Below are 27,717 nucleotides of genomic sequence, written 5' to 3'. Positions count from 1 at the left end.
TTTCCATTTGGAGGAAAGAGCCACACTGGCCTAATATGCCTCTTTTTCAGATGTGGGCGATGAGGTACAGAGCGACTGAATAAACTATGGTCTCTAGTTAGCAAGTAGCCAGGCTGGATTGATCTGGTGCACTTCTGTCCCTCCCCATCAGGTGGTGGATCTGGGCTGCGCTGCTTTGGGGCAGGGCATATTATCCAGGGGCGTGGCCGGAGACCTGGAGGCGGGGCCTGCTGTCCCGTGGGCGGGGCCCGCGGTCGAGCCGGCCTGGAGGCTTGCGGATCTGAATCCTTCTCCGGCGGCCAGGGAAACACCGGACCATGAGCGTCCAGAAGCGGGAACCACAGAGGTGGCGGGGCTGAGCCCCGCTGAGACCTCTGGGCCGGCCATGGGCGACCGTGAGCGCAACAAGAAGCGGTTGCTGGAGCTGCTGCAGGCTGCGGGCACCGGCAACGGGCACTGCGCCGACTGCGGGGCAGCCGGTAAGGGCGCGGTGTGCGGGGCAGGTGCAGCCAGCCACGGCCCTGACCCCTGGCCCACCGTCCCCTTCCCTAGGAGCCCGTTCACGCGCGACTCAGACTCGCTCCTCGCTTGGGACCCCAGTCCTTCTCGCTGGAGAGTTTCGGGAGGCCCCGACGGTCCTCCGTCTCCCTGCTCCTGAAACCCGGGACCTTGGTCCTCGCTCCGCATCAGATGCGGTCCATGCCCTGGGTCCCTCTCTCTCCCACCGGGCACCTTACCACCCAGGACCCGGCTCTAGACACCATCTCCGATTCCAGCGTCCTCAGACCCTGAGGTCCTCACCGCGGTGCCTCCTGGAGCTCCTCGACCCCACACTGCCGCGCAAGGACCGAGGAAGCGGTTCCCTCACTCGCCCACTCTCCTCGGTTCCCCCTTCCGTGGTCTCCTGGGTGTCGTCGAGCCAAAGGGTGGGCTAAGCACGGTTCATGCAGTCACCTCAGTTGTCCAAGGTTGGGGACCTAGAGAGAAAGGATTACCGGTGTGGGCAGAACTTGCCTCCGACCCAGAATCCTAACTTTCAGGCCCAGCCTGTCCCTGCACCCTAGTCCAGTCCTTGTCCAGCTCAGCGGAGATCCTGCTCTTCCACCCCGCAGATCCTGATTGGGCCTCTTACAAGCTGGGGGTTTTCATCTGTCTCCACTGCTCTGGCGTCCATCGCAACTTCCCAGACATCAGCAAAGTTAAATCCGTGAGACTGGACTTCTGGGACGACAGTATGGTGGAGGTAGACTGGCACACGTGTGCAGATTCTTGGAATTGGGCGTGAGGGAGAAGAGGCAGCACGCAGGTGTGTTCCTCCTGTTCACAGAGGAGGAAAATGAAATGATTGATGAGAGAAAACACAGATGTGTGTGTGTGTGTGTGTGTGTGTGTGTGTGTGTGTGTGTGTGTTTTCCCTAAGTGTTTGTTATGTATGCCATGTATGCGCAGGAGCTCACAGAGGTCAAAGGAAGGCATCAGATCTCCTGGAATCGGAGTGAGCGGCCATGGTGGTGCTGGGAATCGAACCCAGGTCTTCTGTGAGAGCAGTAAATGCTCGTCACCATTGAACTGTCGCTCCAGCCCTTGGGCTAGGGTCTTAATCTTAGCTACAGAGTGTGTTTCTACACCATGTCATGGACATGCATCTCCCTATCCCTGGCTGCTGTAAGAATAAAACAGGTTCAGCTCAAACACAAAGTGAATTAATAATTATTGTAGTCATTGGTAGGAGCCAGGAACTGAGGAAGAGAAACATCTGATTCATAGCCTAAGGTCCTGCACCCCTTCCTAGGCCACTCTGTTTGCCTGCCCAGTTAGTATGTCAGAATCCTCAGCTTAGAGGGCGAAGCCATTTTGGCCAGAAAGGCTTAAGAGCGCAGGCAGGTCAACACCACACTGGGGAGTGGAGAGGTTCAAGGAGTGGGTAACTCCACTGAGCACTTCCCTTTTATGGCAGGATCTGGGCTGGGCTTTTTACCATTCAATCCACACAGATGTAACTGGAAGCCTACTATATTCTTTGTGGGAAGAACACACTGAAAAGACAAAGTGGCTATCCATTCAAGTCCTACATCCTAGGCAAGGGAAAGATAGATACCACCAGCTAGCCCATACACTCACAGGTCTTTGCCTTCTAAGCCCCTGCAATGTCTTCACTGGGGCAGGTGAGATCACCAGGGGTCCAGGGGCAATACATGTCTATGACACAGCTCCAGGGTCTCCAGGGTGGAGGATAGTGTTCTCGGTGCCCAGACACACGAATTATAAACCTGGCGTTCCTGCCTCTGCCCCAGCTGTGTCACACCCACTGGCACATCAGCATATCTATCACTGGACACAGTGCCCACTAAGTCTCTGGTGACATGGGTTATTCTACGGGGCTGGCAGTCATTTTCATTCTCTAGCTACCCCAGTCTCCTGTAAACTTCAAGAGGTATGAGGGTGTGTGGCTGTCTGTGGAATCAGTGAGAGAAAAAAATGAGTTTTTTGTGGTCCAGCATAGCTGGCTTCAGATCCTCATTTTGTGTTCACCAGTGGTGTTGCCTTAAGTCACCTAACCTCTCTGAGCCCCGGTGTCCTCTTTAAAAATGGACTAGTAGTGTTAAAATGGTTGAGAGAACCCAATATAATGTTATATGAGAACTGTAAGGGGCTGTTCTTATATAAGACATAGTTATCAATACCCCACGTTATACCAAACTAGAACTTTCCATGTCTGGTGAGATGCCTTCTTAAAAGCAGTTCCTCCTGGACCAGCCTCAGAGCCAGTAAAAACCACAGGCATTGATTGATTGATTGATTGATTGATCTATAGCTAGCTAGCTATCTATCTATCTATCTATCTATCTATCTATCTATCTATCTATCTATCGACAGGGTTTCTCTACTTAGCCCTGGCTGTCCCAGAACTCACTGTGTAGAGCAGGCTGGCCTTGAACTCACAAAGATCCACCAGGCTGTGCTAGGATTAAAGGCCTGTGTGCGGGCACCACGCCCAACATTCACAGTCTTCTGAGTAAGCCATGGTTTCATTTCAAGTTCATTTTCAAGTTCTACAATTACGCCAACTTGCTCTTTTCTTACAGTTCATGACTCACAATGGGAACCTCAGTGTGAAAGCCAAGTTTGAAGCTAGAGTCCCAACTTTCTACTACGTCCCTCAGGCCAGCGACTGCCTGTGAGTGAGTGATCCTGGGGAGGGGTCATCCCAGCCCTTCTCTGTCCCTCTTACCTTTGTCTGAGGTGAGTTCTCCTGTGGTCTGGATGGAAGATTGTTTCAGGGATGGTTCTGATATTTCCATGGAGGGTGCATAGGAATCCTGCCTGAAACCAGCTATGGTAGCAAATGCCCATAATCCTGATGCCCAGGAGGTAAGAGGGTCAGCCTCTGCTCACAGTGAGGTGGAAGTCAGCACGGGCTACCTGAGACTTCACCTCAAACAAAACAAAAGCCACAACTCTACTGCTACCCAGTAAAAGAAGGCAGCCAAGGCACCAAGCCCCTCGGATGTCCCTCTGCATGTAGCCCGAGTGCCCCTTCTAAAGTGTAAACAGCAACATGCCTTATAACGTGATGTAGATGAAACGATGTCATTGGTTTAAGCATCCCCCATGTGACCCAGCATGCATTTCTCGGTGTCAACTTTAGAGTGATACCAGCTCCCTCACGCCTGAGAGTTATGTTGGACACCACTTGAAGGAACCTATCTTGCCCCTTTGCTACCACTCAGCCCTTGCTCCAAGCCCTGGACAGCATCTCTTACATGGCCTTTCTACACTGACCCCCTCCAGCGTTGGTTATCATGACTCCCACAAATGCCTTTACATTTTAATCCCTGTTGACTGAGGACTGGTGGCCTCTTCTCTCCAGTTTTAAAATTACCGCATTTCCTGCCTTGGGGACCATAACAAGAGTCCTTGGTCTCTAGTCTGTCCCCTGGTACTGGTCCTATGACCCAGGATTCCCATCTCCATGTTGGGCCTAGTGCTCTCGTCACTGTCCTGTGGGAAAGGCTATACCTTAGGAAGTACTGGGGATGAAAACCAGGGACTGTGCCTATCAGGTCAGCCCTCTACCTCTGAGCTTCACCTCGAACCATGAAAGAACTCTTGACTGTAAGCCACAGAATTCCAGCTTCAGCTAGCTCAGATAACAAAGATTGTGTGGGCTCTGAAGATCAGATGCCCGGAAGGACAGATGTGAAGTCACCCTCAAGAAGGACAATCCCATACCAGCTGTGATGGTGCACACCTGTAATCCTGGCATTAAGGGGGCCAGGGAGGCTAAGCCAGAGGAGTTTGTGATTGAGATAAGTCTGGACTGCTGTATGGCGAGATCCTGCTTGAAAACAATGCCAGCAAAGGCCTGCAAGATGGCCCGGTGGGCGAAGGCACCTGCCATTAAGCCTGAGACCCCGAGTTCCATTCCTGAGATCTGCATGAAGGAAGGAGGGAAATGGATCTCATGCTGTTCTCTGACTTCCACTCATGTACTACTGTAGAGTGAGCAGTTACGCATGTATGTGTATGCACACAAAATAAATAAATAAAGGTACTTTTTTATATAAAAGAGGAAATAAGAGGGAGGAGGATCCTAATACCAGGAGCTCAAACATGACCAAGGAGAAGGAGAAGGGGGCTGGAAAGGCCACACCAGGGGCTCAAGCATGACAGGATCTTCTACTCTCTCTTTTTTTTTTTTTTTTTTTTTTTTTTTTTTTTTTTTTTTTTTCCAGAGCTGGGGACCGAACCCAGGGCCTTGTGCTTGCTAGGCAAGCACTCTACCACTGAACTAAATCCCCAACCCCAGGATCTTCTACTCTCATGGCTCTTGTTCAGTCATCTTTCTCTCAGGCTGACTCCTACCTGCAGTCGGCAGCAAATCCACTTGCAGGTGCATTCTGTACCATCCAGCATGGCTCAGAGAGGGCTTCCCGTCAGTCTCTAACTTTTGGTCCCTTTGTCCCATGCAGCCCAGAGCAACCCAGAGCTCCAGGTGACCTGTTTGGGCCAGATGTGCAGCTCTAGGTCACTCCTGTGCCCAGTCCATTCAGTCAGCTAACCTTTGGAACTCGTTCCTGGAAAAGATAAGATGGAGCAAACAGTAGGAATAGGTTTGTTCCCAGCTGCGCGGTTTCATAGCAGCCAAGAATAGCATTTGGTTGAGGTTAGTAGTAAGAACCCACGGTGAGCCTGGTGTTGGGAAGCACACCTTTTCCTAACTGTCTGGGAGGCAGAAGCAAGCAGTTTTCTGTGAGTTCATGGCCAGCCTACAATAGTAAGACTGTCAAACAAACAAACAACCCGACCTTGTGTTGGCTCTAGTGCTGGATTCTTTACATAGATCTGCCCACCTCAGCACTAGGGAAGGCAGGCTTATTACTGTCCCATTCCTAGATTTAGAGATGTTCACTGGCGATGAAACACAGTTGCTAGAGAGCTTGCTTGACTGGGTCCTGGGTTTGATCCCCAGTGCTACATAACACCAGATATGGTGGCATATATCTGTAATCCCAGCACTTAGTGGTGGGGGTATGGGGTTGAAACAGGAAGATCATGAGTTCAAAGTCAATCTCAGCTACTTTGGACACCTCAGGGTTGGCCTGGGAGACAGTAGACCTTATTTCAAAAGATGTGAAACAGTTGAGTCAGTCTGCTCTATGCAGCGTGGTGAGCCAGAGTTCATCAGCAGGTTCAGGACATTTAATACTCAAGTTCACACACGAGCAGGCAGTTGTCGACGGGGGCTAAGTGTCCAGGGAGCTGATATCTTTCTTCATCATTGAGGGACAGTCTAGTGCTTCTCAGCCCACTAGAAGACACATTTCCCTGGTGTGTCATCTGGAGAGCAGAAGCCTCTGAGGAGGTAGAAGCCAGAGGTACTGCTGCGTATTCCGTAGAGCACCGGATGCTCCACCCCTACTACAGAGAATCATCCAGCACCAGTGTTAACTAACCTAGGGAGGAGAGCCTCTGGGTGTCGTGAGATGGCAGCTCCTGGGTTGTCCCCATCCTCTGCTGCAGGGTCTGGGAAGTCACTGTGGGAAGACACCAAAGGCATGACTGACCAAAAGTTCTCTTTTTAGGGTCTTAAAGGAGCAATGGATTCGAGCTAAGTATGAAAGACAGGAGTTTATGGCTGAGAAAGCTGTCTCGCCCCCAGGTAAAGTTACCATTTTGTATGTATGTATGTATGTATGCATGTATGTATGTATGTATGTATTATGTATGTATGCATGTATATGCACCACATGTATGCAGTGCACCTAGAGGCCAGGACATGGTCTTAGATCCCCTGGGACTGGAGTTGTGACAGTTGTGAGCCATGTGGGTACAGCAGAGATTTGAACCTGGATCTTCTGAGAGAGCAGCCAATGTTCTCAGCCATTTAGCCTTTTCTCTGCACCCCAAAAGTTACCATCTTAATGTTGTGAGGTCTATGTTCTCTTGAGCCTTAGATAACAAGAGTGGGAGGTTAGGTAGGCTTGGTAGGCACATGAGCTCGATTTCAGCTTCTTTTTCCACACTCACGCAGGGCACCACAACAGCAACCCTAGATCTAGGGTGGTTTCCACCCCACTGACTTGAATTCTCAAGCTGACAGTGCCCAGGGGACAAAGGTCTTCAAGGACCTCAGCTTCCAGGATTTCTAGGAGTACAAACGATTCTTCAACTCATAGATGTCTTGAGGATCACTCTTATACTCTTATAATTGGCTGATGTCAATGTCAACATTGGCTAGGAGTATATAATTTATATACACACACACGTGCATGCACATACATACATACATACATGCATGCATACATACATAGTCTCACTATATATTCCTGGCTTACTTGAAACTCTCAATGTTTCCCAGGCTGGCCCTGAACTCATAAAGACCCATCTGTCTCTGCCTCCTGAGTGCTGGGATCAAAGGTGTATGCCACCACACAGTCCCTTCATTCTTTTGAGGCAAGGTCTCATCTATCTCAGGGTGGCCTTGAATTCACTGTATAGCCAAGGATGACCTGAACTCCTGATCCTCCTGCTACTTCCAGAATGTTAGGATTATAGCCACCACTACTGGCCTTATGCAGTGCTGGGGTTAAATCCCACGCTTCTTACATGCTATGAGAGACTCTACCAGCTGAGCCACATCTCAGCCCAGGACCTTGTTCAGAATTAGTCCTGTTTTTCAATACTTGGTCTTCTTTTTTTTGGATACTTGGTCTTCCTAAACCTTTTTTTTTCTTTCTTTCTTTTTTCCCACTCTCTTCTCCCCTCCACTACCCTCTCTTCTTTGTCTTTCTTTGTTTTATTATATTTTTTTTAAAGATTTATTTGTTATTTATATAAGTGAACTGTAGCTGTCTTCAGACACACCAGAAGAGGGCATCGGATCCCATTACAGATGGTTGTGAGCCACCATGTGGTTGCTGAGAATTGAACTCAGGACCTCTGGAAGAGCAGCCAGTGCTCTTAACTGCTGAGCCATCTCTCCAGCCCTCTTTGTTTTATTAAACTAAAAAATCTTTATTTTTCTGTGTATGATTGTGAATGTATGCATGTGCACCACATGTAATACTGGTGCCGTCAGAGGGCAGAAGAAAGTCTCTGATTATGGATGGTTGTAAGCTACCATCTGTGTGCTGAGAACTGAACCTGGATCCTTTGCAAAAACAAGTGCTCTTAACAGCTGAGCCATTTCCCCAACATGTTTTTCTGTGACAAGATCTTGCTATGTAGCCAAGACTGGCATTGAACTCTTAGTTAAGGTTTTACTGCTGTGAACAGACACCATGACCAGTACAAGTCTTATAAAAAACAACATTTAATTGGGACTGGCTTACAGCTCCAGAGATCAGTCCATTATCATCAAGGTGGGAGCATGGCAGCATCCAGGCAGGCATGGTGCAGGCAGAGCTGAGGGTTCTACACCTTCATCTGAAGGCTGCTAGTGGAAGACTGACTTCCAGGCAGCTAGGGTGAGAGTCTTAAAGCCCACGCTCACAGTGACCCACCTACTCAACAGGGCCACACCTCCTAATAGTGCCATTCCTTGGGTCAAGCATAGACAAACCATCACAGACTCGTAACAGCTCCCTTTCCTCAGCCTGAATCCTGGGACTACAGGCCCCACCACACCTGCCTTCTTCTAAGAAAGCAGCAGGACCTCATGGAAGAGCGGGGAAGAAGGGTTTTACATGGTGGATGGAGACTGAAATCATATAAAGTTGGCCCCAGATTAGACTGGCTATCCCAGGGGAGGGTGGAGCCCCTCCTACCTTCAGCCCCTGAGCCTCAGGTTAGCTTATGTGTGCTGACTTCATGGCTCTTTTCTTGCCCTTGGTGGTTAAGGTGATCGAGAAGGCTTCCTGTGGAAGCGAGGAAGGGACAACTCCCAGTTCCTGAGGAGAAGGTTTGTCCTTCTGTCGAGGGAAGGCCTGCTGAAGTACTACACCAAGGAAGAGGTAAGAGGTCAGGTCGCCTGTGTTCCTCAGGAGCCCTCCCTTCAGCCCTGGTGAGGAAAATGTTCTACTTCCCCTTGGCTACAGACAATCCAGTCCACATGCAGTCATACTTTGGTTACTCAGCATCAGCTTGGTTTGGTTCGTTTCATTACTGTTAGTCTCTACTTTTGTTTTTTTGTTTTTTTGTTTTTTTGTTTTTTTCTTATTGAGGCAGAGTCTCACTATGTAGCCCTTGCTAGCCCAGAACTTGTTACTGAAATCAGGATAGCCTTGAATTCATAGAGGGCCTCCTGAGTGCTCGGATAATAGGAGTGTGCCACCATGCCTGGCTAAGAGCAGTTTTATTGAGGTACATTTACATATTCAGTTTACTCATTTAAACAAGGTCAGGCAAATGGCTTGTGACACTAATCCCAGCACTTGAGAGGCAGAGACAGGTTGATCTCTGTGAGTTTGAAGCCAGCCTAGTCTACATAGTGAGTTCCAGGACACCAGGGTTATATGATGAGACCCTATCTCAAGAATAAACAAACAAACAAACAAACTCCATTTCCCTTGCCCAGTGCCCTGGAGAACCCTGTGGTCAGTCAGTTAGGAGTCTGCCTCTTCTATCTTCTTGTTCTTGTTCTTGTTCTTGTTCTCCTTCTTTTTCTCTCCCCCACCCTCCTCCTCTTCCTCCTCCTCCTCCTCCTCCTCCTCCTCCTCCTCCTCCTCCTTTAGATTTATTTTATGTACGTGAATACACTATAGCTGTCTTCAGACACACCAGAAGAAGACATCAGATCCCATTACAGACGGTTGTGAGCCACCATGTGGGTGCTGGGAATTAAACTCAGGACCTCTGGAAGAGCAGAGCTATCTCTCCAGCCCCCTGTGATTCTCTTCTTATGATGCTAGGGATTGAGCCCAGGGTCTGTGCAGGCTCAATGATATCACTCTGTCATTGGGCTCTTCCCTAGCTCAAGCCTCGTTAAGGCACAGAGACTGTTCTCTTCAATGCAAAAGGATTGTCTCCTGGTGTGGTGCCACCCTCCTTGATCTCTGGGCCCCCCAGACAGAAGCTGGTGGGTCTCTATGAGTTCCAGGCCAGCCTGATCTACACAGAGAGTTCAGCAAGACCCTGTCTAAACAAGGGCTGGAGAGGTGGCTCAGCAGTTAAGAGCACTTGTTGCTCTTGCAGAGGACTCTGGTGTGGTTCTCAGCACCCACATCATGGCTCAAAACCACCTCTAAGTCAAGTTTCAAGGGATTCAACACTCCCCTTCGAACTCTGCATGCATCAGGCATGTACACGATACACACACTTACATGGAGGAAAGGTACTTCTACACATAAAATAAGATAAACCTAAAAACAAATCAAAACAAAACCGAACAAACAAATCAGAGAACAAAACTGCCAAGCCTTCAGAAGGCCAGGCCAGGAACTGCATTCTACAGGGTCAAGGCAAATCCTGTATCTGGACTTACTTAAAGGGAAGAGATGTAACTCTACCTCCTTCTGGGTAGAGCATCTGGGGACTACTGGGGAAGAAGGAAGTGGTGGGGATATCTTTGGAGGCCAGTTACCACATCGGACCCTGGGGCCGTCCAGTATTAGAGAACAGAAAAAAACAAAAAACACCCCAAAAATTGTTAACGAAGTTGAACGTGAGGGATCAGAGCTGCAGACCAGAGGGGTAAGCTCTGAGCTCTGCAGCTCGGTCTCGAGAGATTGGTCCCTGGTGCTCTCCCAGAGGAGTAGACAGTTCTAGAGGGGCAAACTGGAATGTCCCGGACTGAGGGAAAGTGTAGGGGAGAAAAGTGGGACCTGCCACTTTAAACACTCCCAACTTGCGCATTCAATGTTTCTGTTTTACTCAGGAAGAGAAAAGCTCTCCTGTGGTTAGACAGGGCTTTCCTCCTTGGCTGGAGAAAGGTTATTTGATCTTTAGTTCCAGGCCAAGCCAGTATGTTGTGTTTTTTTTTTTTGTTTTTGTTTTTTGTTTTTTATTTTTTTTTAGTATTAACTTGAATATTTCTTATTTACATTTTGAGTGTTATTCCCTTTCCCGTTTTCCGGGCAAACATCCCCCTCCCCCCTCCCCTTCCTTATGGGTGTTCCCCTCCCCATCCTCCCCCATTGCCACCCTCCCCCCAACAATCTAGTTCACTGGGGGTTCAGTCTTAGCAGGACCCAGGACTTCCCCTTCCACTGGTGCTCTTACTAGAATATTCAATGCTACCTATGAGGTCAGAGTCCAGGGTCAGTCCATGTATAGTCTTTAGGTAGTGGCTTAGTCCCTGGAAGCTCTGGTTGCTTGGCATTGTTGTTTATATGGGGTCTCGAGCCCCTTCAAGCTCTTCCAGTTCTTTCTCTGATTCCTTCAATGGGGGTCCTGTTCTCAGTTCAGTGGTTTGCTGCTGGCATTCGCCTCTGTATTTGCTGTATTCTGGCTGTGTCTCTCAGGAGAGATCTACATCCGGCTCCTGTCTGCCTGCACTTCTTTGCTTCATCCATCTTGTCTAATTGGGTGGCTGTATATGTATGGGCCACATGTGGGGCAGGCTCTGAATGGGTGTTCCTTCTGTCTCTGTTTTAATCTTTGCCTCTCTATTCCCTGCCAAGGGTATTCTTGTTCCCCTTTTAAAGAAGGAGTGAAGCATTCACATTTTGATTATCTGTCTTGAGTTTCATGTGTTCTAGGCATCTAGGGTAATTCAAGCATTTGGTAATAGCCACTTATCAATGAGTGCATACCATGTATGTCTTTCTGTGATTGGGTTAGCTCACTCAGGATGATATTTTCCAGTTCCAACCATTTGCCTACGAATTTCATAAAGTCATTGTTTTTGATAGCTGAGCAATATTCCATTGTGTAGATGTACCACATTTTCTGTATCCATTCCTCTGTTGGAGGGCATCTGGGTTCTTTCCAGCTTCTGGCTATTATAAATAAGGCTGCTATGAACATAGTGGAACACGTGTCTTTTTTATATGTTGGGGCATCTTTTGGGTATATGCCCAAGAGAGGTATAGCTGGATCCTCAGGCAGTTCAATGTCCAATTTTCTGAGGAACCTCCAGACTAATTTCCAGAATGGTTGTACCAGTCTGCAATCCCACCAACAATGGAGGAGTGTTCCTTTTTCTCCACATCCTCGCCAGCATTTGCTGTCACCTGAGTTTTTGATCTTAGCCATTCTCACTGGTGTGAGGTGAAATCTCAGGGTTGTTTTGATTTGCATTTCCCTTATGACTAAAGATGTTGAACATTTCTTTAGGTGTTTCTCAGCCATTCGGCATTCCTCAGCTGTGAATTCTTTGTTTAACTCTGAACCCCATTTTTTTTTTTTTTGGTTCTTTTTTTTCGGAGCTGGGGACGGAACCCAGGGCCTTGCGCTTCCTAGGTAAGCGCTCTACCGCTGAGCTAAATCCCCAGCCCCTGAACCCCATTTTTAATAGGGTTATTTGTCTCCCTGCGGTCTAACTTCTTGAGTTCTTTGTATATTTTGGATATAAGGCCTCTCTCTGTTGTAGGATTGGTAAAGATCTTTTCCCAATCTGTTGGTTGCCGTTTTGTCCTAACCACAGTGTCCTTTGCCTTACAGAAGCTTTGCAGTTTTATGAGATCCCATTTGTCGATTCTTGATCTTAGAGCATAAGCCATTGGTGTTTTGTTCAGGAAATTTTTTCCAGTGCCCATGTGTTCGAGATGCTGCCCTAGTTTTTTTTCTATTAGTTTGAGTGTATCTGGTTTGATGTGGAGGTCCTTGATCCACTTGGACTTAAGCTTTGTACAGGGTGGTAAGCATGGATTGATCTGCATTCTTCTACATGTTGACCTCCAGTTGAACCAGCACCATTTGCTGAAAATGCTATCTTTTTTCCATTGATGGGTTTTTGGCTCCTTTGTCAAAAAAATCAAGTGCCCATAGGTGTGTGGGTTCATTTCTGGGTCTTCAATTCTGTTCCATTGGTCTATCTGTCTGTCTCTGTACCAATACCATGCAGTTTTTATCACTATTGCTCTGTAATACTGCTTGAGTTCAGGGATAGTGATTCCCCTGAAGTCCTTTTTTTTATTGTTGAGGATAGTTTTAGCTATCCTGGGTTTTTTGTTATTCCAGATGAATTTGCTAATTATTCTGTCTAACTCTTTGAAGAATTGGATTGGCATTTTGATGGGGATTGCATTGAATCTGTAGATCGCTTTTGGTAAAATGGCCATTTTTACTATATTAATCCTGCCAATCCATGAGCATGGGAGATCTTTCCATCTTCTAAGGGCAGTGGGGGTGACAGTGGCCTGCATCCACTTTTGCTTGGATTTGTTTTGAGATGGGATCCTGCTGTGTAGCCCCAGCTGGCTGTGAACTCACAATTCTCCTGCCTCATTTTCCTGCTGTTGAGATTGCAGGAATAGACTCCATGTAGGTCTTTTCCTTTCTTTCTTTTTTCTTTTAAAAATACTTTTCCCAAATGGATTTTTTTATTATGAAAGTAACTCATTTTTATGTAAAAATTTTGGATTGTGCAAAGAATTAAGTTAGATGGAGTCACAATTTCTCTGGAGGTTGAGGCAGGAGGGATTTCAGCCCAAGAGTTGAAGACTAACCTGGGCAGCCACGCATCATGGCGCACGCCTTTAATCCAGCACTTGGGAGGCAAAAGCAGTCAGATCTCTGTGGGTTTGAGGCCAGCCTAGTCTACAGATCAAGTTCCAGGGGGGTGGGGATTTAGCTCAGTGGTAGAGCACTTGCCTAGCAAGCGCAAGGCCTTGGGTTCGGCCCCCAGCTCAGAAAAAAAAAAAAGAAAAAAAAAAAAACAAACCAAAAAACCAAAAAAAACCAACAAAAAAAAAAAAAACCAAACCCAAACAAAACAAGACAAAAAGAAAAAACAAACTTCATTTTAGCTCAATTCTTTAAGAAAAGAAAGAAAGAAAGAAAGGAAAACCCATAGAACTTAATTTCCACCTACAATTAACGAAGGAAATGATAATATAACTGAGAATTAACTACTGCTCAACAATTAAAAGGGATGAAATAGCTAAGAGCACTCGCTGTTCTCTCAGGGGACCCAAGTTTGGCTTCCAGCACCCACATCAGGTGGTTCACAACCTCCTGTAACTCCAGGGGATCTCATGCCCCCTTCTGTCTTCTGAAAGCACCCGCACACACGGTACACACAGATATATTCAGGGACACAGACATACACATAATATAAATATACCAACCTTCCAAGATGGGTAACTGTAACAATATAGGTAAAATTTAAAAACATGTTTCTAGCAAAAAACAAACAAACAAACAAAAGCATTACACAAGAATAATAGGAGGACTTGGGTATAGCTTAGTGACAGGTTATAAAAAAATAAATAAATAAACAAATAAATAAATAAGTAAATAAATAACAAAAGGGAGTGGAAGGTCTCCCTTAGTGGTAAAGCACTTGTTTAGCAAGCTCAGGGTCCCAGGCTTGGGATTTTTTTTTTTTTTTTTTTTTGGTTCTTTTTTTCGGAGCTGGGGACCGAACCCAGGGCCTTGCGCTTCCTAGGTAAGCGCTCTGCCACTGAGCTAAATCCCCAGCCCCAGGCTTGGGATTTAAATTTGTGTTTAAAAAAAGTTCAGTGCCGCTCCTGCTGGTCCAGGGGCTTGGAATCATCCTGTCTCTCATCAGGATTCCTTGGCCTTAATTAGTGCTCCACCACGGGTCAGAGCCCAGGGAGCTGCTGTCTGGTTGGTTATTTCACAGGGAGTGGTTGGGTTGGTTTGCCCCAGGAAAGGTGCTTTGGCTAAGACGTGTGAAAAGTCCAAAGTGAAGGTTTCCTAGACCCCTTCCAGCTCAGAGGGGCCAATCTGGCAGGTGGGGATGGCCAGCACAGGCAATCCATAGAGCAACTGTACCGTTGTCTGTTAGAGGAGCCCAGGGTTATGTAGTAGGGGCTTGTATTGAAGGCCTTGGCAGGAAGGCACCCGTTGCCCTCGGTATCTTGAGGATCCTTTCTCTCTTCTAGGGTAAAACCCCAAAGGCTATCATCAACATCAAGGACTTAAATGCCACCTTCCAGACAGAGAAGATTGGACATCCCCACGGGCTGCAGATTACCTACAGGAAGGAGGGCCAAACCAGAAATCTGTTTGTATATCATGACAGTGGAAAGGTGAGAAGGCTCAAATCACTTCTGTAGCCTCCAGAATGGCGCTCAGTTCATGGGCTCAGTTCACCACCCTGGCTACACATTTCAGCAGGCACTCAGCTGCCTCTGGAGGCCTGCCGCTGCCTCCGCTGCTGCTGCTGCGGCCGCTGCTGCTGCTGTTGCTGCTGCCGCTGCTGCTGCCGCCGCCGCTGCTGTTGCTGCTGCCGCTGCTGCTGCTGCCGCCACTGCTGCTGCTACCGCTGCTGCTACTGCTGCGGCTGCTGCTGCCGCTGCTGCTGCTGCTGTTGCTGCTGTTGCTGCTGCCTCTGTCACTGCCGCCTCCGCGCTGCTTCGTCCAGCCGCCGCCGCTGTTGCTGCTGCTGCTACCTCTGCCACCGCCGCTGCGCTGCTTCGGCTGCCAAGTGCCTTATCTATTTCCACTTTGTACTCTGAATCAGAGATCTGAGGAAGGCAGAGTGGGATATAAGTGAACCTAGCAAGTACTGGAAATATATCTGGGCAGTGGACACTCATCAGTAAGAGAAAAGTTAGCAGAGGGTCCCTTAGCCAAACACAGCAAATCCACTGGCTATGGTGGCACACAGCAGGCCCCAGAATTTGGGAGGTAGAAGCATGTGGGTCTCTGTGAGTTTGAGCCAGCCTGGTCTACAGATTGAGTTCTAGGACAGCCCGGATTCCAGAGTGAGACAACAACAAACGAAGAAATAGCAGGTGTGGGTAGGGCGGAGCTTCTGATTTAGGAAGAAGCGTAGGTGGACTGGACCAGGACCTTTCCTTCCACACCTGGCACTGGACCAAGAGCATCCATTTGACCTAAGACCTTGTGAGGCTGGAGGAATGGCTCAGTGCAGCCCCTGTTGCCCTTGCAGAGGGCCTGGGTTCAGTTCCCAGCACTGACACAGTGGTTCACAATAGTTTAAAACTTCAGTTCCAGGGCATCCAGTGCCCTCTTCTGGTTTCTGTGTGTGCAGGACACTTAGTTGGTGCATAGACATACACGCAGGCAAAGCACTCACATTATGTAGAAACAAATATCTTTTAAGAAAACATGTTATTTTATGTGTAGGGGTGTGTTGCCTGCATTGTGTGTCTGTGTGTCACATTCGTGCCTGGTGCTCACTAAGGCCAGGATAGGGTATCAGAGTCCCCTGGAATTGGACTTACAGATAAATGTGGGTGCTGGGAGTTAAAGCTGGGTCCTCTGGAAGAAGAGCCAGTGCTCTTAACTGCTGAGCCATCTATCTGTCCACCCCCAAATAAATAAATAGATAAATGAATGAATGAATGAATGAATGAATAAATAAATAAATAAATAAAATACTAGTCTCAGGCCACCCCAGACCTGCTCAGTTAGAAACTGTAAGAGTCTTGAGTGATTAGGACACACAAAGATGTTTGCGAAACGTTATGATTTTATAGTCCCAGCACTTGGCAGGCTGAGGCAGGAGGATCACAGGTTTGCAGCTGAATTAGGATACATAGCAAGGCTGGGAATCAGCCGGTAGGAGCAGAGCAGTCAAGGTGAACTAGAGCAGTACGTGAGGGTGAACTAGCTCAGGTCCTCACATGGTCAGCGATGGAACAGGACAGAGATGATAAGCATCCACGGGGAAGCAATGGCTGACGCTTTGGGGTCGTTTAACTTTGCCAGGCATGCTCAAGGTAACGGTTATCCTTCATGTCTGAACGCTTGACACCCCTGAAAACATTTTCTTCCCACATTCAAGGGACAGGGACGGATCAGGTTCCTTACTCGGGTCACACAGTGGATATCTCCTCAGCACAGCACCCAGTTAACAGCTTTTTAGTGGGAGGGATCGAAACAGGTTTTCTCTGTGCAGCCCCAGCTGTCCTGGAACTCGATCTGTAGACCAGGCTGGCCCTGAACTCAGAGATCCATCTGCTTTTGCCTCTGGGGTGCTGGGATCAGTGGTGTGTGCCACTATCACTCTGCTAAAACCCTTTTTTAAAAATTCGATCTCTTCATTTTATGTTCTGTGTGAGTGTGATTCTGCTGGTGAGAGGGCCTTGGGCAGCAGGTACCTGGAGCTGGATGAGTGGACTTCCCAAGGGTCCCTCAAACTGGGGAGGCGACTCTGGACTGCTCCCCAGTGCCCACCTCTCTCATACCTTTTGTTTGCATGTTAAGCAGTTTTGTTTGCTTGGGGGTTTCGTTGTTGTCGTTGTTGTTATTTTGAAGGGTTCTTACTAGGTAGCTCTGGCTAGCCTGGAACTTGTGTAGACCAGGCTTGCCTTGAACAGCCCCGAGTGCTGAATAAAGGTGTGTACCACCACATGCCTGGCCCCCACAGAGCCGAGATGCAGTGGGAGCGTTCTGGGCTGCAGCTACTGTTCGCTCGGGACTGTAAAGCTTTTTCTTTTCCTTATCTGTGACTATAAATATAACCCAAGTACATGCTGGCTACCTTTTTATCTGAGGTGGCCCCATTTCCCTAATGCCTAAGGCCCAAGAACTTTTGTTCTTCGTTTTAAAATTTTCTTTCTTTTATAGGGAGGAGTTGTATTTTGCTATGTAGCTCAACTGGTCTTGAACTTGGAGCAATCCCCCTGCCTTAGCCTTCCTCCCACTGAGATTGTAGGTCAACATACCCTGCCAAGAACAGAAGTACGACTAGGCCTGAGTGTCTGGCTCTGTCTGGCTTTGGGGGTAGAAGGGAACTTGTTGCTCTCTGTTGAGCCTGTACTCACATGACTTCCTCAATCACTGCAATGCCTTGGCGCCCTGCACCACAGCTCTCCCAGCAAGTCTTTCTGCCTCTCCATTCCAAATTCCTGGGAGGGAGCATATCTGTTAAGTCCAGTCCTGACTCTTTATTGGTCCAGCTCCTGTAGCCGAGGCAGGGTGGGGACTGTAAGGTGTGAGATTGAGAATCAGTTCTCAGAGAAACTTGGGCAGGAACAACTCCCCGGGAATCTATTACAACATCTAAACTAGTCTATGCAATGAATGGGCAGTCAAAGGTCAAAGGGTGGGTAAGGCAGAAGGGAGTGTGGGTAGTGATTGGAGGGGTGTGTGTGTGTGTGTGTGTGTGTGTGTGTGTGTGTGTGAGAGACAGAGAGAGAGAGAGAGAGAGAGAGAGAGAGAGAGAGAGAGAGAGACAGAGAGAGAAAGGAGAAAGCAAAAAGTAAGACGAATGTGGTAATACACACCTCTAAGTCCAGTTCTTGGGAGGTAGAGGCAGGAGGATAACAAGGTTCAAGTGTGGGCTACAGGGCAAGCTCCTGTATCAAAAATAAGTGCAAATGTGCAATCCCCACACATGGGAGGAAGAAGCAGGAGGATCAAGTGTTTAAGGCTAACCAGGCAGTGGTGACATCAGTGGTATCGGCAGTGGTGATGCATGCCTTTAGTCCCAGCACTTGGGAGGCAGAGGCAGGTGGATCTCTGTGAGTTTGAGGCCATCCTGGTCCACAGATAGCCAAGGCTACACAGAGAAACCCTGTCTTTTAAACATTTATTTATTTATGTATTTATTTAATTATTTAATTTTATTTTTCAGACACACTAGAAGAGGACATCAGATCCCATTACAGATGGTTGTGAGCCACCATGTGGTTGCTGGGAATTGAACTCAGGACCTCTGGAAGAGCAGTCAGTGCTCTTAGCCACTGAGCCATCTCTCCAGCCTGAGAAACCCTGTCTTGAAAACAAACAAAAAAGAGTGCAAGGCTTATCTCTGCTACTTAGCTGTTTGAGGAGGCTAGCCTGGACTACATGACACTATACCACAAAAAACCAAAAAAAACAAAAAGCAAACAAACAAAAAAGTAAAAAGGGCTCTCTCCAGAGAGACAGCTCAGTTGGCGAAGGCTTTCTCATTGTAAAACAAGGCAGAGGAGGAGGCTGGAGAGACGGCTCAGCAGTTAAGAGCACTTGCTGTTCTTGCAGAGGACCTGGTTCAGTTCCCTAAACTCACATGGTAGCTCACACAGGGATCCCCAAGGCTGTCTCCTGTCCTCTGCAGGCACACTTGGGGGCACACACATGCATGCAGGCATGCACACATACACATAGAAAAAGGCACACACATGCATGCAGGCGTGCACACTACACATAGAAAAAGGCACACACATGCATGCAGGCGTGCACACATACACATAGAAAAAGGCACACACATGCATGCAGGCATGCACACATACACATAGAAACAGGAAAGCCGGGGGAGGGAGGAGAAGGAAGGAGAAAGGATGTCTGATTGGGGAGGAGCTGAGGAAGCTTTGGGAATGTGGTTCTCCGGGTGAGATGTTGGCTATGATTATGAAGGATGTGCTCTCTCACTGTGACATCCACTTGTGGCTGGCCTTGCATTCCAGGCCCTCAGCATCTCTGTTGGAGGAATGTCTCCATATGCAGCCCCCACCCCCACCCAAAGAAGTGTGTCCCAGCACCCCACAGCATCACAGCGCCCGAGAGTCTCCGTGTTAAGGGATGGTCTCCGGACCACTCCACGCCAGTCTCCAATAGGAATCCAGGGGTGTCTCACAACCTTTAAGAAGTGTACTAAGCTTTTTTTGTGCAGCTCACACTGGTCTTTTTCCGTGGCTGGGAGCTCTTCCTGTCTGTGACTTGCGACTAGCTCAGGGCAGTCCTCTGGGCTCTGATATCACCCTCTCCAGATGTTCTCAGATGGGATTGTGTGAAGTGTGTATTTCCTGAACGCATGTGTGTGTGTGTGTGTGTGTGTGTGTGTGTGTGTGTGTGTGTGTGTGTGCGTGTGTGCCGGACCCCACTACCTCTGGCCTGCCAGGGTCCTCGCACATCTGCCCATCTCACCACTGTGTGCTTTGAATTTTCCCTGGCAGGAGATAGTGGATTGGTTCAACGCTCTCCGTGCAGCCCGCCTGCAATACCTAAAATTGGCCTTTCCTGATCTCCCAGAGTCTGAGGTGAGCTAAATGTGGTCTTGGTTTCTGCGTGGCCCATACCCTCCCTTTTTCTGTTCTTGTCTCTTGACCCCTAAGACACTCAGGGCTGGACAAGGTTTATTGTAGTCAAGCCTAGGAAGACTGGAGGGTAACATTTCTGCTGTCAAGGGCCTCAGACTCTGAACGTCTTTCTGATCTCCCCCACTAAAATATGCAAATGAGCCTACCTGCCACATGCAAACTCCTTCTAACCCATTCAATCTCTACTCTTCCTATAAAGTAATTACTTAGAACTGGCAGTTGGGTTTGGGGGTTACTCCCATTAAGTGACTAATACACCCTTCCACAGCCTTGTGACTGTGTTCTGTGATGTGTGATGCTCCGTCTTTGGGAGATGTTGGGATTCCCTTGACAGGGGTGATCTGCCTGCGGTGGTAAAGGTAACAGTAAGCTGAGGACTTCCTTTTGACATCTGGGACAGACATCTACTTCCTGCAACCTTGTCTGGGGACAGGAATGACATAGGGCAGAAGATGGTATTTTAAGCCAGGAGCCCTAGGCTCTCATGGTTGCTCTGTCACTGACAAACTGTGTGACCCTTACAGGTACCTTTCTGAGCATGCTTCCGTATTAGCAAGATGGTGGTTGGTCCAGGTCTCCTTCAGGGACCCCTCTAAGCTATGAGGCCCTGTGATTGAGGATTTGGGTTTGTTTTGTTTTGATTCGATTTGATTTTTGGTGGTGTTGTTTGTGACACAGTCTCATTGTTAGCCCAGGCTGGCCTAGAACTCACTATGCAGGCCAGGCTGGTCTGGAACTCACCTAGATCTGCCAGCCTCTGCCTACCAAGTGCTGCAATTAAAGGTGTGGGCACATGTGTATGTGTGTACACATATGTGCAGAATCAGGTACACATGTGGCTAAGTATGTGGAAGCCAGCCTCATGTGTCATCCTTCAGATGTCATCTACCTTTATGTTCTGGAGACAATCTCTCTCTCTTTTTTTTTTCCCCACCCCTGACAATCTCTCCTAATTGGCCTGTGCTCCCCCATTAGGCTGAGCTGTCTGGCCATCGAGTCTCAAGCATCCTCTGGTCTGCGTTTCCCTAGTGCTGAGGTTTCTGTCCTCATGACGAAGCTCAGTTCTTTTGGGGTTCAAAGTCAGGTCCTCACACTTGCATGGCAAGCATTTTACCCACGGGACTGGTTTCTCAGCCTGATCCTGGAGTTTCTTATTCTCATCTGTTAGACCCTCATTGAGAGCCTAAATGTCCTCATATCCTGGGGTTTACAGGGAGCTGAGTATCTGCGATGGGACTGACGAAGTCAGGCCCAGTACCCATTTAGAAGTTCCCTAGGCACATTTCCAGCAAGGCCAGGGGTCAGGCTCAAAGCTGAGGTCATGGTGCTTAGTCAGCACCCAGAGCTGGTTACTGCTGGCTCAGGGAAGAGTCCAGAGTGCTGACTGCTGACCCAGGCGAGGGGGGGCACAGAGCGGTTGCTCGGCCTTATTTAATCTGGCCTGGCTTCCTGTTTGGTAACCTGTGTGGAATAAGTTGGTCTTTGCCCAATGTCCTCAGTGTTCCCTTGTCTCCTTCATCAACCATATTTTACCAACCCTGCCTATCTCTCCTTCTTGACCTTCCTATATCTAGGTGTGGCACCCAGGCTTAAGAAAGTATAGGGAGGGACTGGAGAGATGGCTCAGTGGTTAAGGGCACTGGCTGCTCTTCCAGAGGTCCTGAGTTCAATTCCCAGCAACCACATGGTGGCTCACAACCATCTGTAATGAGATCTGATGCCCTCTTCTGGTGTGTCTGAAGACAATGTGTTCATAAAATAAATCCTTAAAATTTTTTTTAAAAAGTAGGTTGCAAAAAATTAAAAAAGAAGGCATAGGGGTTGGGGATTTGACTCAGTGGTAGAGCACTTGCCTAGCAAGCGCAAGGCCCTGGGTTAGATCCCCAGCTCCGAAAAAAAGAATAGGAAAAAAAAAAAAAAAGAAGGCATAGGGAGTCACCTCCAATCCCTGGAAGCTTCTCTGAGTATAGTGTTGGAGACAGAGTAGGGAGTGGACTCCCAGAGACAGGAAGCTTACCACGGTAACATCTGGCCGAGCCAGAAGAGGTGCTGAGATTCTGGGAGTCTCCTAACACCGAGGCCAGGGTTTTCTCAGTGTGTCTGCCCTGCTATCTTCTCTTCACCGCTGGTGTCAGAACCTGTGACCGTGGTGGGGAGTGACATGGTACACGGGAAGCTGGCCTGCTGCCTATCTGCCCTGAGTGTGAATCCCACCTCCTCATGCTGTCATATCAACCACATGACATCAGCAAAGTCTTCTCCCATGTCTCTATGGCTTAGTTTCTTTTTTCTTTTCTCCTTTTCTTCCTCTTCCTCCTCTTCTCCCTTCTCCTTCCTTCTTCCTCCTTCCTTCTCCTTTTTCTTCTTTTTTTCTTTTTTCTTTTCTTTTTTTTTTTTTGAGATAAGGTTTCTCTGCGTAGCCCTAGCTGTCCTGGAACTCACTCTGTAGATCAGTCTGGCTTCAAATTCAAAGCTCTGCCTGCCTCTGCCTCCTGAGCACTGTGGTTAAAGGCGAGCACCACCGTGCCCGTGACAAGTGGGTCTCTTAAGAGTCTTGCCTGCTCTGTTATCTGAGACAAATGAAGTACTTAAACTATAACTGGGCCATGCAGGAAAATCATATTGGGGCTCATTGACTGGCTTTGCTGAAATATTTGTATTATATCCAGTTCATACTCCAAATATTAGCCATAAGCCATACACCCTTCTGCTTTCCAAACTTCTCTTTGTCTTGGGGCCAAGTTCAGTCTGAAAGCTTAAGCTCTGTGTGTAAATGGGATCGGCCTCGTCTCTCTCTCTCTCCAGCTCGTGCCTCTCATCACCAGGAACTACCTCAAACAAGGCTTCATGGAGAAGACTGGTCCAAAGGTACATTCTAGTGTTTTCTGTATTACTTAATATGGTTCTATTCCAACCACAGCTAAAGGAGTGTGGGGGTGGGGCCAGAGGGCGGGAGGGAAGGGAAGAATATCAATGTTTGTGAGTTTCTCTGTTGATGGACTGAGTAGAGACTAGGAGTTAGCTGATGTGTGACCCAGCCTTGCTCTGAGGGTTTCTTCCTCTCTTGTCCCATCCTGTCAGCTTCACCAGATCCTCCCTCTGATCACCGTTAGACTCTAACCTCAGGAAAAGGAATCCCCTAGAGAGACGGCTTCTTAAATGGTTCAGAATCTGCTGTGCTAGCAGTCCACCAGGACAGCGTCAGAGAGACTTGGGCTAGTCCGAAAAAAACATGGCCTTGAACCCTTCCTCCTCACACTCAGCCTGGCTTCCCTGTCCTGTGCCTCCTCACTGATATAAGGAGGACAAGGGCTGCCCCTCAGAGAAGGAGTCTGGGCTTTCCTGTAAACCAGACAAGGGTTGTACAGACCCAGACTCTCAGGAGGCTGAGGCAGAAGGATCGCAAGTTTGAAGCTAGCCCGACAAAGTCAAAGTCAGTCTGCACAATGTAGTCAGTCCCTCGCCCCATCTCAAACTGGAAATTCAGGGTGTGGAGATAAAGCTCAAGGCAGAGGGGGCTTGCCTAGCAGGTATAAGGTCAGGGGTTCAATGCCAAAACACAACTATATAATGTGTTTCAGGAAGTGTGGTAAGAGGAGCCCGAAAGGTGTTGGAGGACACTATGAAAATAAAAGCCTCAGGAGCCGGATGCTGGTGGCACACACTTTTAATCCCAGCACTCAGGAGGCAGAGGCAGGTGGATCTCTGTGAGTGTTAGGCCAGCCTTAGTGTACAGAGCAAGTTTCCAGGACAGTCAGGGCTACACAGAGAAATTCCCAACCCCCCACCCCCAAAAAAGCCTCAGAAGTTAGAAATTGGTCAAGTGGTGGTGATGGTCTCCTTCCCTCAGATGACAGGCACAGTCCCTGGTTTTGCCTCAGCCCCCCAGCCACCCCCGAGCCAAGGGCAGCACTTTCAACTTTGCAAGCAGGAGCCACTTCTGACTTCCATGGCTTCCTTTTTCTGAGACTTATTTGTCCACAGCCCAAGAAAGAGGGAAGTAACCCTTTCTCTCCTAGGCAGCACGTAGAGGTGTAGAGCAAAGAACAGGGAGGGAGGGAGGGAGGGAGGGAGGGAGGGAGGGAAGGAGGAGGTCGGGGGCAGAGAGGGGTTGGACTAAGGTCTCGTGAGTCTGTCCTGGTTCCTGGTAGTATAACCCTTCAACTCCAGCGCGCCAGAAGTAGAGGCAGGGGGATCCCTGTCAGCCTAGCCAGGACTACACAAGCGAGACCGGTCTCAAAACAAACAAGCAAATAAACAAACAACCCAGAGTCTGACCCGGTGCTCAGACCTGTGAACTTCAGTCTTAGTCCAGCCGTTACAGGGCCATTTTCTGGGGAGGGTATGCCTTCCCAGGCACTGGCACCAGGGAGAAGCTCTAGTATGTCTGATTGCAGAAGCCAGGTTGGAGAACCAGTGTGATGGCCTCTCTCTGAACTGGCCCTGACCCCTATTCTGGGCTTTGTCACATCTGTTAAGAGTTCCCTTCTTTTACAGCATAGAGAACCCTTCAAGAAAAGGTGGTTTGCCTTGGATCCTCAGGAGCGGAGGCTGCTGTATTATAAGAACCCCCTGGTAAGAGCCTTCCTCGATTCCTCCTTAGCATGGGCCCCGTCAGGCAGGCTAGTGCTGATCTCAGAATATACAGAAAGACCAGCACCCAGAATCCCAGGGCAGTGGAACCCAGGACAGGAAAGCCTGAACCTTCTGCTTCTCACTCAACTCTTACTCAGAATCCCCAGTGCTGCTAACTGTGCTTAAAGTAGGGTGTGACCACTCCCTTGTAAGCAGGAGGTCCGAGTGGAGTGGTCAGGACTCATCCAGTTTGGTGGGACCCCGGGCTCTATCTAGGCTCAGTCCTGCCTTTGTGGAGCCGTGCCTTGGCCTGGGTATGCACTTAGCTGCATTTCCCTTCTGCAAAATATTGGCTCAGCGTGAATGCCTTGCTCAGAAGTGGCCATGATGAGTATAAAGGTTGCTAATATGTAACAAAGTGCTTGAACTGGGCCCAGGGCCACCAGCCTGTAATCCCAGCCACTGGGGAGGCTGAAGCAGTTGGATTGCAAATTCAAAGACTCCCTGAACTTCAGAATAAGTTCAAGGCCAACATGGGTAATTTAGTGAGAGCTTATGTGAAAATTAGAGGGGGGGGGCACTCTAGGCTCTGCTGAATGCTTGCTTGCCTACTGTGTTTGAGACTCTAAGCACAATCCTCAGGAGCCAAAACAAAGCAGCGAACTGCCTTTGAGTTCCTGTGCCTGGTGTATACTCTACGTGTTAGTATTTTCAGTAGATTCGTGTGTGATATAACTGAGGTTCTAACAGTTCAAATCAAAGCCCAATCTGGCAATAACATACACATCTCTTTACCAAGCTTGACCTTGGAACCGGCCAGGCTGCCAGGGCTCTTTTGCCCCAAGACAGCCTCTGACGACGGCGTGCTTCCCTTCGCAGGACGCTTTTGAGCAGGGCCAGGTTTTTCTGGGAAGCAATGAGCAGGGATACGAAGTATGGGAAGACCTGCCCAAGGGCATCCGAGGGAACCGCTGGAAGGTCGGACTCACGGTCATCACTCCGGAGCGGAAATTCATCTTCACCTGCCCCACTGAAAAGGAGCAGCGGGAATGGCTGGAGAGTCTGCGGGGTGTCCTGTCCAGTCCCTTGTCGCCCCTCCACCTCCTCAGTGAGAAGTGGGGGTGGGTGGGTGGGGATTCTTTTGGGTGAGGGCAGAAAAGGGCTTCTTCACTGTGGTCCCGGAGGGGCCTGACTCAGCTGTTTGAGTCCTCCCTCACTTCCTGCCAGAAAAAAAGCACACATTGCACATTTTTGTCAGAAAGCCCCTTCTGCACCAGTTCCTCTATGCGGCCATCCTCATGAGCTCCAGGAGTCTGGCCCTAGCAGAACTGTAGAGGTTGGCTATACCCCCTGGTCAGACCCCCCCACCCCCACCCGTTCCCCAACATGCCCTTGTCCCTTTTCTCATAAGAAGACACTGGCCTGGGATCCTCAGCAGAGGACACCCTGCTGGGAACACACTGGGATTCTGGATTCCTGCCCACCCAGAAGGAAGGCTATTTTTAGTGTTCTCTTGTCTCCCTCCCCTGTCCCTCCTCTTCACCCCAGATGGGTCACAAGGAGACTGTTCCCATCTGTTGACAACCCTGTGAAAAGCAGAGATGTGCTGAGTTAGGGCGGAAGCCTCTGACCCAGGGCAGAGTTTCCAGGGCATAAAGGAAAAGCCGTGTATTTGAGAGAGTATAAACCCGACAGGTGACCCCAACAGCCCTTGGGGGAAACTCTGGTGCCTCTCACCAGTATGAATACAACTGTCTCAACCTGGCATGGTAGCTAGCCTATGCCTTTAATCTCAGTGTTGGGGGCAGAGGCAGGGAGAACTCTGTGAGTTCAAGGCCAGCCTGGTCTACTTAGTGAGTTCCAGAACAGCTGAAGCTACATACTGAGACTCTGTTTCCAAAACCCAAACTAAACAAACGAACAAACAAACCCAGCCCACAACTGTCTTTGCCGTCCTTTTCCCAGAAGGCAATTGAGCAGCTGCTCTCTGTGGGCCTGAATCCCCGAGTCTCTGCCCCTGCTTCCTCTGTCTCCTGTCTATCTCATTAGTCTGCTTTTGTTGTCGTTGTTGTTGTCTGTTTTTTGATTGGTTTTTTTTTTTCTGTTTTATTCGCATTTAAAGTTTCTTTTTGCTTCCAGTGTTGTCCTGGCTCCCTCTGTCACACCACACTTGTCCCTTCCATGTCCCCAAGCAGGGCAGCACCAGCATGGCCGCCTTCCCCAGCCCTCTTCTTTCCCTTGCAGCCACATCAGCAAAGAGTGGCTGAGGCCTGAGGTGACCCATCTCGGAGGATCTGGCTGGCCACTGAGCACCTGAAGTCCTGGAGAAGTGTTCACCTCAGCCCTGGTCGTCCAGAAGGAAGTCCTGAGGCCAGCAGCTGCCCTTGCCTGTGAACTCTGCGAAGACTCAGACGGTGTGGTTTATCCTACGACTCCCTGGGCTCCTTCCAGAACATTTCCCAGTCTTGAGGAGTTGGGACTGAGAAGAATTCAGCTCTCCAAGCTTAGATGTCCTCATAACTGCACCGAAAGCCAGCCATGGTGATGCCTGCAAGTCGAGAGGCAGGAATGCCATGAGCCCGGTGCCAACGTGAACCACCCAGGGAGTTCAAGTCCAGCCTGAATTGCATAGCAAGACCTTGTCTCAAACAACAAACAAACAAACAAACAAACAAACAAAAAACGAAACAGAAGAAACAGCAGTCAGGAGGCAGAGACTGACAGATCCAAGACAGTCACAGCCAAGGCTGGTTGCACTGAAAAACACTGTCTAGAAAAACTAAAAACAAAAAACAGAAACAAAAGCAAGTAAGCAAACAACAAACCAAAACTACAGATAGGGGTGGACACTGCAATAAAAGTGCCCGCAGCATCCAGATTGTACAAACGGAAAAACGTTAAAGTTTAGTCTAAACTTAACTATGAAGAAATAGTCAGACATTTATTTATTACTTACATGTTGCTATGCAACTAGCTTGGGGCTATTCAAATGACACGATTATAAAAGATGAAATTGGCCAAGCATGGTGATACATGCCTTTAGACCCATGCACTCAGCAGGCAGAGGCAGGAAGATCTCTTTGAGGTCAAGGCCAGCCTGGTCTACATAGTGAGTTCCAGGACAACCAGAGCCACATAAAGAATTTGTTTAAATAAACTGAGGGGAGGGGGTGGCACAGACAGACAGACCAAAGCCAGGGTGGTACCTATAATTTTAGCATTAGGGAAGTAGAGGCAGGAAGATCAGAGGCTCTGCTATTATACATAGAGAGTGAAAAGCTAACCTGGGCTACATGTAACCCTCATTCAAAAAAGAAGAAGAAGAAGAAAAAAAAACCTGTACCAAGTCATGGCAACAAATGAAGTTTGGGATTCTTGACTGGAACCTGGACTTAAAAAGAGAAACCTTAGTGTTAGGTGGCATTGATGGTACATGCCTTTAAACCTAGTACTTGGGAAGTAGAGGCAGGCTAATCTTTGTGAGTTCAAGGCCAGCCTGGTGTACCAAGTGAGTTCCAAGATAGCCAGGGTTACATGGAGATTCTGTTTCAAAAAAAAAAAAAAAAAAATTGGGAGA

General features: G+C 48.6%; 1 protein-coding gene across 1 annotated transcript; it reads left to right on the top strand.

Annotated features, from left to right (window-relative positions):
• The first annotated feature begins 293 nt into the window (after positions 1-293).
• On the top strand, positions 294-27,717 carry Adap2 (ArfGAP with dual PH domains 2). The gene is made up of 11 exons (XM_032914020.1): positions 294-479; positions 1,113-1,243; positions 3,087-3,178; positions 6,087-6,163; positions 8,344-8,456; positions 14,454-14,600; positions 19,422-19,505; positions 22,371-22,433; positions 24,063-24,140; positions 25,020-25,248; positions 26,385-27,717. The coding sequence occupies exons 1-11, from the start codon at positions 386-388 to the stop codon at positions 26,405-26,407; spliced, it is 1,131 nt and encodes a 376-aa protein (XP_032769911.1). The 5' UTR covers positions 294-385; the 3' UTR covers positions 26,408-27,717.

The sequence above is a fragment of the Rattus rattus genome, chromosome 9 (genome assembly GCF_011064425.1).
Source record: "Rattus rattus isolate New Zealand chromosome 9, Rrattus_CSIRO_v1, whole genome shotgun sequence".
NCBI lineage: Eukaryota > Metazoa > Chordata > Mammalia > Rodentia > Muridae > Rattus > Rattus rattus.
The sequence above is the reverse complement of the archived record's forward strand: the minus strand, read 5'-3'. Positions and strand labels throughout refer to the sequence as shown.